This window comes from Maylandia zebra, linkage group LG16, assembly GCF_041146795.1.
Source record: "Maylandia zebra isolate NMK-2024a linkage group LG16, Mzebra_GT3a, whole genome shotgun sequence".
In the NCBI taxonomy this organism is placed as follows: Eukaryota; Metazoa; Chordata; class Actinopteri; order Cichliformes; family Cichlidae; genus Maylandia; species Maylandia zebra.
In genome coordinates, this window is record NC_135182.1 from 12,200,755 (window position 1) to 12,212,660 (window position 11,906).

At 40.0% G+C, this 11,906-nt stretch overlaps 1 protein-coding gene across 5 annotated transcripts in view; it reads left to right on the top strand.

Moving 5' to 3' along the window:
- itgb2 (integrin, beta 2) overlaps positions 1-10,540 on the top strand; it is a 29,630-nt gene extending 19,090 nt beyond the window's left edge. For all 5 annotated transcript variants that reach the window (XM_004569853.5, XM_004569852.4, XM_004569851.4 and 2 more), the window contains exons 11-16: positions 742-938; positions 6,470-6,702; positions 7,595-7,814; positions 7,946-8,160; positions 8,636-8,802; positions 9,993-10,540. In XM_004569853.5, the coding sequence (XP_004569910.2) occupies positions 742-938; positions 6,470-6,702; positions 7,595-7,814; positions 7,946-8,160; positions 8,636-8,802; positions 9,993-10,061 (1,101 nt within the window). In that variant the 3' untranslated portion in view covers positions 10,062-10,540. The remainder of the gene's footprint in view (positions 1-741; positions 939-6,469; positions 6,703-7,594; positions 7,815-7,945; positions 8,161-8,635; positions 8,803-9,992) is intronic.
- The last annotated feature ends 1,366 nt before the right edge of the window (positions 10,541-11,906 follow it).

Consider the following 11,906-nt stretch of genomic DNA (forward strand, 5'->3'; position numbering starts at 1 on the left):
CATGTACCTGCAAGCTTTAGACCACGTGGGCAGAACAGCCAAATGTTGAGAGCCAATAATGTTTAAAAATGTATACACAGCTCTTTGGGTATCATTGATATATTACAGGGCTCTAGACTAACTTTTTGCCACGGTTGCACATGGTTTTATTTTTTACAATTATTATAGATGTTTTAAGGCTGTAAAACCCCTCACTACACACTTTATACACTTTTCTCAGACAGGCATGAAGATTTTCACACTTTTCTCTCTTGTTTAAACACAAAGTTCAAACCTTGTAGAAAAATAAGTCCAGTATTATAGAATGAAACCAAAGGCTCCCGCAGGTGACAACGTTTCGTCGACCTTGTTGTGTTTGTTGGGGAGAAAACTTACAAACATACAGTACAGCACTTCAGAGTCACACTGCTAGCGATCTAAGATTTATGTAAATTTGACAAGCTGAACGCATTCTGTACTGTACAGGAGATATGGCACGAGATCAATTGACAATAGTCTACAGCCAATCAGGACGCAGAACATAATGCGCTGTTTAAAACAAACAAACAAACAAAAAAAAAACTGCATGCAAAATTGCACACAAAAAAATCTGCGAAACAGCAAGGCTGCGAAAGGTGAACCACGTTATAGCGAGAGACCACTGTATACTGTTATACAAAGTGAATCTCTTGTTTTGACCAGTTTAGAGTATTGTTATACTATATGCACTTGTGACTCACAACACCTGAATTCCCATTCCAGGTTATTTTTGAAATTACGGTGACCGCAGACACGTGTATGGAGAACAAGTTCTTTACCATCAGTCCACGGGGCATTAAAGACACGCTGACAGTGACCATAAATACCACATGTAAGTGCCAATGTGACACTGCTGGACCCATTATTGACCCCCATCCACACTGCAATATGAGTGGAAGCATCAGCTGTGGTATTTGTAGGTAAGCTCTGATTCTCAGTGTTTTGGTATCGACTGAAAATGTTATTGAATCCACTTAAATGTCGTCAAAGCTGTTTGCAGCCTGCTCTGTCTGCCAGAAAAGTACCAGCATCAGTCATTTGTTTAAACATATAAGAATGGTGACATTTATTTTCCTGTTAATGCCGACAACCAGAGCTGCTTTACACTGTAAGTAATGCCCCTTTCTTTAGTTCAGTAAATCACTGCATCTGTCTGAAGTAGAGATTGGCAGCCTTCAAGTGGATAATTCAAACACAGCCTGGGATTAGAGCTTTGCTTCTTCTCTGTCACCAGCATTTGTGATCAGTCTCAACTCATGTCAGATATCATAAATACAGGTCAAGGCAGTCCTTTGTCATCACACAAGATTGACTTTGTTGCTCTTTGTACTTCTCTGTCCTGGTCTGAAAAGACGTGTAATTTCTTCTCCCATCACAAGCCACATTTTCTAAAGATAGCCAAGAAGAGGTGTAGGGGTCAGTGTCCCTTTCAGTTCACAATATTCAAATGAGTTTTATTCATATAGCGCCAAATCCCAACAACAGTGGCCTCAAGGCACTTTGTATTGTAAGTGAAAGAGTCTACAAGAGGGGTGTCAAACATAAGGACTAGAGATGGACCGATCCGATATTACGTATCGGTATCGGTCCGATACTGACCTAAATTACTGGATCGGATATCGGAGAAAAATAAAAAATGTAATCCGATCCATTAAATATCACGAAAGCACCTCACAAAACTTGCAACACACAGTAACTCACCTCAGAACGTTAGCACGTCGGAGCAGTATGCATCACGTGATAGAGCGGCTGTGGCATGCGGGACCTGTCGGTGGTCTGGATAGCATTTGGAGCTTCGCTAGCAACCCAGCATTTCATCTCCGACAAAGTTATCCCCGAGAGAAGTAAAGCAAGTGTGTAAGTCCATCTCTGAATATTTGTAAAGCATTCCCACGTTAAGCTTAACGAGCGACTGCCTCTCGCTCTCCGGCTGCTACTTCAATCGTGAAACTGCTTAAATGATCAGCTGATCGGCTTTTCTGTCGCGAGTCCGTCTCTCTTGTTTGTTTTTGGCCCACTTTGCACCAGAAAGAGGAAACCAGCGGCTGAACAACAGCAGCACGTTTAAGCTTGATCAGCTGTTGTTAGAATTTATTTAATATTACTTTCTACACCAGGATCTTTTTCTACGTAGCTGACGGCTGGTAACTGTGCAGGGGTGGATCTAGCAAAGTTTAGCCAGGGGGGCCGATAGGGCATTAACAGGGAAAAGGGGGCACAAAGACATACTTTTCTTTCTTATTCTCATTTAAAATGTCTAGCTTTTAATAAATAATTATCTGACACCCAAAGTTTTAATTTGATGTAAAATGAATAGAAGTCAATTACTGTATATAGTGACTATTAAGTCTAATATATATACCCTAGTAAGCTATAGTACTTTTTACTTTGGGAAGGTACCATCTGTGCAGTCTGCAATTTTGTTGAAGAAAGATGTTGAATCTATTTAATATTTCTTGAAAAATAATTGATTTCTGTGCATTTTTTTCACACTGCATCAAATTCAAGGTTCAAGGTTCTTTATTTGTCACATGCATAGTTATACAAGTATACCACACAGTGAAATGTAGCCTGACATTATGTAGCCTGACAAATTAAGGTTGATTACGTCGATTAAGCATCATGAGGTGGAGCGTGAGGGGTGGTTCCCTATTTTTTATTTATTTATTTTTGTTGTTGCTGGGAGTTGGAACCCTATTAGTTAGGTTGCTTAATATTTACGCTAAGTACTCTTTAAAATACCAGAATAGGGAGGATGGTGTAGGTCTAAGTTTATTAGATTGATCAGTATTGCTGAACTATGAAATATTTTTTTTGTATACAGGTATAACAGAATAGCTTTAGTGTAGTTGTTGTTTTAAACTTGAGTATGAACTTGCAGACTTGCAAAATGCAGCAAGATATTTTAAAAAACAGTTTTGTTGATTAAAAAACACTATATCGGATTCATATCGGTATCGGCAGATATCCAAATTTATGATATCGGTATCTGTATCGGACATAAAAAAGTTTATACTCAAGTTTAAATAAACAACAACACTAAAGCTATTCTGTTATACCTGTATGTAAAAAATATACTGCGCCCAAAATATTTCATAGTTCAGCAATACTGATCAATCTAATAAACTTAAACCTACTTCATCCTTCCTATTCTGGTATTTTAAAGAGTACTTAGCAGAAATATTAAGCAACCTAACTAATAGGGTTGCAAGCTCTCAGCAAAAAAAAAAATAGGGAACCACCCCCCACCCTCCACCTCATGATGCTTAATCGATGTAATCAAATTTAATTTGATGCAGTGTGAAAAAAATGCACAGAAATAAATTATTTGTCAAGAATAATTAAATAGATTCAACATCTTTCTTCAACAGAATTGCAGACTGCACAGATGGTACCTTCCCAAAGGAAAAAGTACTATAGCTTACTAGGATATGTTAGACTTAACAGTTACTATATACAGTAATGGACTTCTATACATTTTACATCAGATTAAAATTTTTGGTGTAAGATTCAGATAATTATTTATTAAAAGCTCGACATTTTAAATGAGAATAAGAAAGAAAAGTATGTCTTTGTGCCCCCTTTTCCCTGTTCATGCCCTATCAGCCCCCCTGGCTAAACTTTGCTAGATCCGCCCCTGCACAGTTACCAGCCGTCAGCTAGAAAAGGATCCTGGTCTAGAAAGTAATATTAAATAAATTCTAACAACAGCTTATCAAGCTTAAACGTGCTGCTGGTTTCATTTTCTGGTACAAAGTGGGCCAAAAACAAAGAAGAGAGACGGACTCGTGACAGAAAAGCCGATCAGCTGATCATTAAGCAGTTTCACGATTGAAGTAGCAGCAGGAAGGTGAGGGAAAGAGAGAGGCAGTCGCTCCATATATCGGTTGTTAAGCTTAACGTGGGAATGCTTTACAAACATTCAGAAATGAACTTACACACTTGCTTTACTGCTCTCTGGGATAACTTTCTCGGAGATGAAATGCTGGTTTGGTAGCCAGGCTCCAAATACACACAGCCGCTCTATCACGTGAGCACACTGCTCCGACGTGCTACGGTTATGAGCCGAGTTACGCCGTGTCGCAAGTTTTGTTCCTTACTTTTTTTATTTCTCGCCGATATCCGATCCAGTAATTTAGGCCAGTATTGGACCGATATGTAATACGGTCCATCTCTAGTATCAACTAGAAAGTCCTTCGTCGCCTTGTTCTCAAGTTATTGCATTCACAAACTTCGGTATCCACACTGGGGTGAAGGAGATACCCGATCAGCCTTTACAGCTGAGGGATAAAAACTTACTTGGCAGATTAAGTTAAAAAGAGAAAAGGTCAGTTTGCGTGTGACCATTACAACAGAATTCTTTACAGCAATGTTTCTAAGTAAGAGAAAATGCACAGACAGAGTTATAAAGAAGAAGAAGCTGGACTGTTTAGGAGAGATGACCAGGTTGATGGACATGAAGTAAAACACACTTTCACAGTAGCCACAAGAAGAATCATACAACTAATTGGAAGTTGCACCATCCACAATGAGCTGCTTTGCACTGACAAGCACATGGATAAACACTTCTGACTTAGTTCTCAGCTTAACTGTGTAAATGTTTAGCAGTGTGAGGGACAGGAAGTCAGGTCTTATGAAAACATTCATGTTTTTGAGGTGTTGAGGTTTAGAGGAAGAGAACCCTTGTAACAACTCTTATTGTGTTATAGCACCACTAGCGGGGGTTGCCCTACTACTGTAGTAGTTGTGGGAGTCTCCTAGTGTGTGTGTGAGTGCAGTGGCAGCGAGCAATCTGTTCAGAGAGAGACCTTACCATTGTAACGGTCTGGTGCCAACGCCTACCTGTCCCCACACATGTATGTATGGACTGAGTAGAGCCGTGGAGACCTGGCTTGTGTGGTCTCATGTTGCCAACAACAAATAAAGGTCTATTTAACTGACTGGCCTCCAAGTTGTCCGGCTAACCTCCACACCACATGCCCGCTGGACCTGCTAGCTGCTCCTTCCTCGCCAGACTGCCGTTACACCCGGATGAAAATTGAAACACTACTATTATCAGATAAATTTGTTTGCAGACTCACCTGACTCATCATCAAAGATGCAATCACATTAGGATAAAGAATGAGTGAGAAAGGCTAGTATTATTTGATAATTACTGTAAGTTGATATTAGTGATGGTGTGATCAAATCAACATTTTCATATTTTACTTTGTTTCCTAAAATTGTCTAATAGTTTCATTTTTGTCATGATGTCAAACTGTGTCCATTCTTTGAACTTCTGATAAAAAGTCTGCTAGGTTTACACAACACATCCATCTGTCACAATCCACACAGCTTTATCTGCACAAGTGAAAGACGAAAAAGTCACCAGCATCATTTAGAGGACAGACTCCCTCACACCAAAGAGGTTTGCTGGAGGAGGAGTGAGCATTTATTTGCAGTCATGCATCAGAAAGTGTTTAATAAACTATGTTTTTCACAAAGTATTTTGAGAATTATTTGTGACAGATCACCAGTGGAAATAGTGAAACTTTGTCCCTGTTTATGTCATTGCTTGATGCAGTTATCAGCCTCTACCTGTAATTATAGTGCCATCCGTAAACACACTATCTATCATGATAAAACTTAAATAAGAGTACTACAGCTGTTAAGCTCTGTTGACCAAAAGTAAGTAAATATTTGACACATTGACACAGAGTCAGTCCCCAACAGGCTGTTTAAGGTTATAAGTTAATGCTTCTTACTCCTGCTACAGTTTCACACGCTGACACACAGCAGAGCTCTACTCCATTTGGACTTTTTGTTCCAAACTGTCTTACGCAAATTGTTCTCTGGTCACAAACACCCATCAGCCTTTAGCAACACTGGACCTTAGCCTCACCTGGCTATTTGTGGCTGTTTGTGGGACTGCCGCCATATTTGGTCCAGCACAGAAGAGTGCGACCAGAAATAATAATAATAAGTGTTAGACACAGGAACTCTCTTCTCTTCATCATCTGCCTGTCTTCACTGCCCTCATGGCTAATAACAAATAACAAATAAACAAAATGTGCAAATATAGTATAATTTAGATATATTCAATACCTATATAACTGAGGTGTGCAAATAAGCATATTGTTCCCAGGTTCAGTTTGGAGTAGATTTGTGGACGTTTGTGTTGTTTTTGAGTCTTTTGGTGAGTATTGTAGGGTGTTAATAGCACACAAGCATTACTGGCAAGATCAAAGGTAAAATTGTGAACGTGTTTGTAGTTTTAGAAATGGTTTGTGTGCTGTGGTGTGTTGAATAGAGTTATCTATGGATTATAATGTGTATGATTATGGGACAGTTAACAGATTCCTCAGTATTAATTTTTGGAAGTGAACAAATATTTTGTGGCAAATTTTATTTTCTGTTATTTATTAATGTTCAAATTTTTTGATGTATTTTTTCAAATTTTTTCTTTATTTAGCTGCAAAGAAGGTCACGTTGGTCAGTTCTGTAACTGCAAAATTGGGAACAAACAAGAGCACACCCTGAGAGCATCCTGTCAGAAGGATAATGGCACTGAGTGTGAGGGTCGAGGAGACTGTGTGTGTGGCCGGTGCGAGTGCCACAACACAGATAGTGGAAGCCAATACTATGGATCCTACTGTGAATGTGACGATGACCACTGTGAGAAGTTTCAGAACCAACAATGTGGAGGTAGGTTTGCAGTCATTCTCCTCAAAAGAAGGTCTAATTATATCAAAACAAGATAAAAAAGTAAAATAAGTTACTTTGTTTTCTTGTGCAAACATTTTTATGATGGAAACATCCACCCATCCATCCTCTTCCACTTATTCCTGTTAGGGTCACAGGGGGGCTGGAGCCTATCACAGGGTACACCCTGGACAGGTCGCCAGTCTGTCGCAGGGCTAACACATAGAGACAGACAATCATTCACACTCACATTCACACCTAAGGGCAATTTAACATGAACAATTAACCTAACTCCACTAACTGCATGTCTTTGGACTGTGGGAGGAAGCTGGAGTACCCAGAGAGAACCCACACAGACACAGAGAAAGGCCAAGTGGTGAAATCAAACTCAGGACAGCACCATTGTGCTGCCATGATGGAAAAAGTGTTTCACAATGGCCTCACACCTTTCTAAATGTGTGGACAGGCTCAAACTCACTCCATTACAGGTCTTTAATTTGAACATCATCTTAACTTTACCAATCATCTCTTATTCCACTGTGATTATTCCACTGTGATTATTCCACTATGCTCCTAAAATCCATACAAACAAACTGAATTCTACTTTTAGCCTGTTTGGTTTGGAACAAAATAATAGATGCTGTCTTAAAAGTGCTGTGTCTCTGTGGTAATTTGAATAGGTTTACAACTTTGCTCAAAGTTTTTGGGTTCAAAAGTAATCAGACGGTGCTGTGGAACGTGTGTGTGGGTTTCCAGTCAGGTTGTGCTTTATGTGGTGAACCCACAGGCATCAGGAGAGGTTTTGTCTCTTGCTGGTGATGTTCTTTATGTTCTTGGTTGTCATGTGGCACAGACTCCTTGCTGCAAAAAAATATTTTGTTCTTACTATTTGCAGGAAAAGGTAAATGCAAGTGTGGAAAATGTGAATGTAATTCTGGCTTTGAAGGCTCTGCCTGTCAGTGCAAGACCTCTGACGAGGCCTGCCGTACCGTAAACAATAGTGTTTGCAATGGCAGAGGGATCTGCAAGTGCAATCAGTGTGAATGTAAAGGGGGATATCAGCGTCCTCACTGCCTGGAATGTCCTGGCTGCACTGACCCGTGCCAGACCAAAGTGTAAGTGATTTCTTAATTCCACGGAGCTTTTCCTCTAAACGTGGTGTTCACTGTTTTGTGTAGTAAAGCAAAAGAAAAAACAAAACCTTTGACTTTGAATTTTGAACTAATACATGTAATTGTGTTTTCAGGAACTGCATTGAATGCCTCGGCTTTGAATCAGGTCCCTTTAAAAAAAACTGTAGCGAGGCTTGTAAGACCATTTCTTCTACAATAGTGAAGGAAGCGTTCACCCTTTCACCCAAGGAGTGTAAGCAGAAAGACAGCGAGGGATGCTGGATGACATTTAAGCTGGTTCAGTTGGTTGGAGAGGATAACTACAAGGCTGAAATTATGATGAAAAGAGGTAGGATGTTGATGAAATGACAAAAAACAGTCTTAATTTATTAACAGTTTCACTGATTCATTGCAGTAATAACTGTGCTGTCACAATGCACACACTGAGGATCCGCACAGGGCTGGGATGTGCTGACTGGGGGACATTAGGACCTTGCAGGCCAGAAAATATACTGTCTGTTTATCCAGCAACAGCTTTTAAATCAACTCTGTGAGCCCAACCTGCTTCATAGAGCTACCTATGCTAGCATGGCTAAGAAAAGTCAGCAGACATAGATTCAAAGCCCTGATAGAAACACAATTTGCCACTCAGTAGCCATCTTGAAACCCCTCCAGGCACTTATTGGAACAGTTATTTTTATGAATCATCAAACTCGATCACCAGTCAAATCTGATCCTCATCATATAATGTCTGTGTTATCATTTTCTACATTTCATTCATTTACAGCTCAGTGTTCAAACTTGTCTAATTTGTAACTCTGTAGATTGTCCAAAACCGCCTAATGTCATAGCTATCATCGGAGGCTCCATCGCAGCTGTGGCCCTCATCGGTATTCTGCTGCTGATGCTTATTAAATTACTCCTCTACATGAAAGACCTGAAAGAGTTCAGGAAGTTTGAGAATGAAAAGAAGAAGTCCAAATGGGCAGAGGTGAGGCATCATTCTGAGTTATTTGTGCAAACAGAAATAGCTGTCACACATTTCAGATTGGTCTCTTTGGACAATGACTGTGTTGGTTTCATGTTAATCTAACTTTCTTGTTACAGTTACTATTTTTGTTTGCTTGATTCATGTAATTCAGATACAACATTTCAGTCAACTAAAACTAAACTGTCCTTACAAAAACACTTAATACCTGTCGGAATCACTATTACATGGATTAAAAATCCCAGACCGTCAGCTCCTGTCCATAGTGAGTAATGGGAGCACTGCAAGCAAGCGCTGCAAGTTCAAGCAAGAAATAAACAACTGGGAAAACAGACAGTCTGCATGAAACAAGCAGACTGTCTGACAACGCTTGCCATTTACGCTCAGCGCAGTAGTGAAACTTGATTTAGTGTGACACGAAGTGTAAACAGACAATTTTTGTCATCAAAATAAAAGTTGTTCCTTCTGAGGGTTAGTGGTCAGGCAAATCTTTTACTCTGAAAGCAAACATTGTTTTTTTTCTGGTTGCAATGCACTTTTTCAATTTCATTACTGTTTGGCTAGTAAAGTAATTCACAAGTATTTGCAGAGTACTTGTTTGTGGCAGGCAGGAGGCACGGCACGACCACAGTTCAACATTTTGCAACATTTTCCTTTATTTCGGTTGTTGCTCACCCACTTCCACGACTGCAGCTCCCTAGCTACCAGCCACACACATCCACAACAACAACAACCCAACAGGCCCTAGTTCATTTATGTGCAGGGGAAGAGTGATGTGCTGATTAAGCTCAGGTGCGCCGACCTCCCACACAGCCGCGTCATGGACCACACTCCACCACATCGTTTTTTTCTAGTGGTTGCCAACCAGTCTCTAGGCTTTATTAGTTTAAACATTGAAAAGGATTGTGCTTGCTCTGGCAGCAGTACAATGAATGTAGCTGTGACTCACTGATCCACAGTAGCAGTCACTTCTTTGAGATTAACAGGGTTTGAAAATTTGTAAAGTTAAAAGTGACTGACATTAGAAGATGAACACATGTCCAGCATATTGGGATCAGCCTGTGTATCGTATTATAATTTGCTTCGTCAAATGATTTAAGCTTACTTCAACTTACTTTGAAACTTCAAGTCATGATGAATAAAAAAGATAAATAAGATACAGATTTCTCATTACTCGGCTCTCTCTGTTACAGGCTGACAATCCACTGTTCCAGACTGCCACCACCACTGTGGCCAATCCTACATTCACTGGTGGAGACTGAGGGCTATTGTTGCAGTACACACAACAGACAGTTATCCAAGTTATGTCTGACTCTTTCTAATGCTCACAGGTTAAGAATATGCACACATTTGCTAATGGATGCATTTACTGGTATTAATATAGACTTCTTTGCTTTCTTATTTGTGAATGCTGTTAATTGTATCATAGTCCAACAATTATGCACTTTTGCTTGTTTATTTTTTCAGAAATAATTTTTTTGAAATTTATTCCATACTGTATGTATAACTATATATCCATGTATCTACATGTGTATCTATCGATCAGTAAATAGACATACAAGTTTTCTCCACTGAATTATCAGAAAACTGATAAAACATCCAAGGTAGTGATGCTTGTTTCTGTTTTGCTGCAATCTAAGCAATACATGTGTACAGTTTTGGTAATAAAACCATGATATTTCACATAATATTGATGTTGAAAATTGGTAATAAAAAATAAGTTTTTGGTTTTATACTGTGACAGTGAGTGGGTGTATAATTACTAGGGCTGCCACAAACGATTATTTTGATACTCTAGTCACCGATTATTTTTGTGATTAGTTGACTAATCAGATCATGCATCCATCGGACGTAAAACGTACAGCTTATTGCACCAGCATGCGTCTGCTCTTATATAACTATCATTAGCTTACAGCTTGAAGTGTTTAAGGCATGTGCTAACTAAAAATAAAGACAAGATGATAGTTTATTACACTTTTAATGAAATTTGCAGATTGTCTCGGTGGAGTTTAATAAGCTCAGCCGTCTGCTCCTTGCTATCTACAATATAACAGGACACTGGAATAAACTCTCGACCCTCAAAAAAAAAAGAGAAAACAAGCAAACAATACAGCAATATAATAAACACAACACCATCGCGATGCTCTATGTGTATATAACAGTAAATATTAAATATTGAATATTATTATGCAGCACGTAAGATTTACAGTGCACAGTGTGCTTGGAGGTAGGAGCCAAAAAGGGTGTAGTTTGTGTGTGTGAGCACCCGTGTGTACACCTGTGAGCATGAGCGCGCTTGTATTTAAAAGGTTCCTTCATGTAATGATCAGCTAGAGGGTGTGGGGGAGCCACAGCCCCGTCCTCCAGGGGGGGCCGAAGGGGCCCCAGCGAGCCCCAGGCTCCAGTCCCTGACAAGCAGCCACCAGGAGTGAGCCGGTGTGTACCTGGACGCCCATCCCCGGACACAAAGAACCACCAACGTACCGATGTCTGAGGGCGTCTGCCACTGGCAGGGGGAGTGGTGGGGGGAGACAGGCCTCCATACCATGGAGGGCCTGAGATGTCCCTAGAGAGGTGGCGTCTGATACCCAACCTGACATATAGACACAAACAAACAGGCACACACAGATACAAACATCCATTCCCACCCTCATGCTCTCATATGCAATTACTCAGCACTCACCCAACATGGAGACAGACACAAAGAGACACTGTACAGACAATCACACTCCCCAAGCGTACTCTAAGCCCCGGGTCTAGGTACCCTTGCCCCTGGAGGGGGAAACTGCACCCAGACCCAGGTAGTGTTACCCTTTTCCCTGGGGTGGAGAGAAGCAGACCGCAGCAGCCTGCCCCACTCCTGCTTTACAGGTGAAAATAGAGCTTAGGACCGCTGAGTCTTTGATTTTATTTATTTTCTGCTGTGTTTTACTTGTATCTATTGAAAGAGTGAGTGTAAACACAAAATAATATTTTATTTTATGTGCTGGAATGTGCAGAAAATAGGTTTAAATGTTAAACACATTTCTTCCAGTCAGAGAATGTTGCATATAATTAAATTTTTGCTTGATGCATAAAGTTAAAAGAATAAAACTAATAAAAAGACA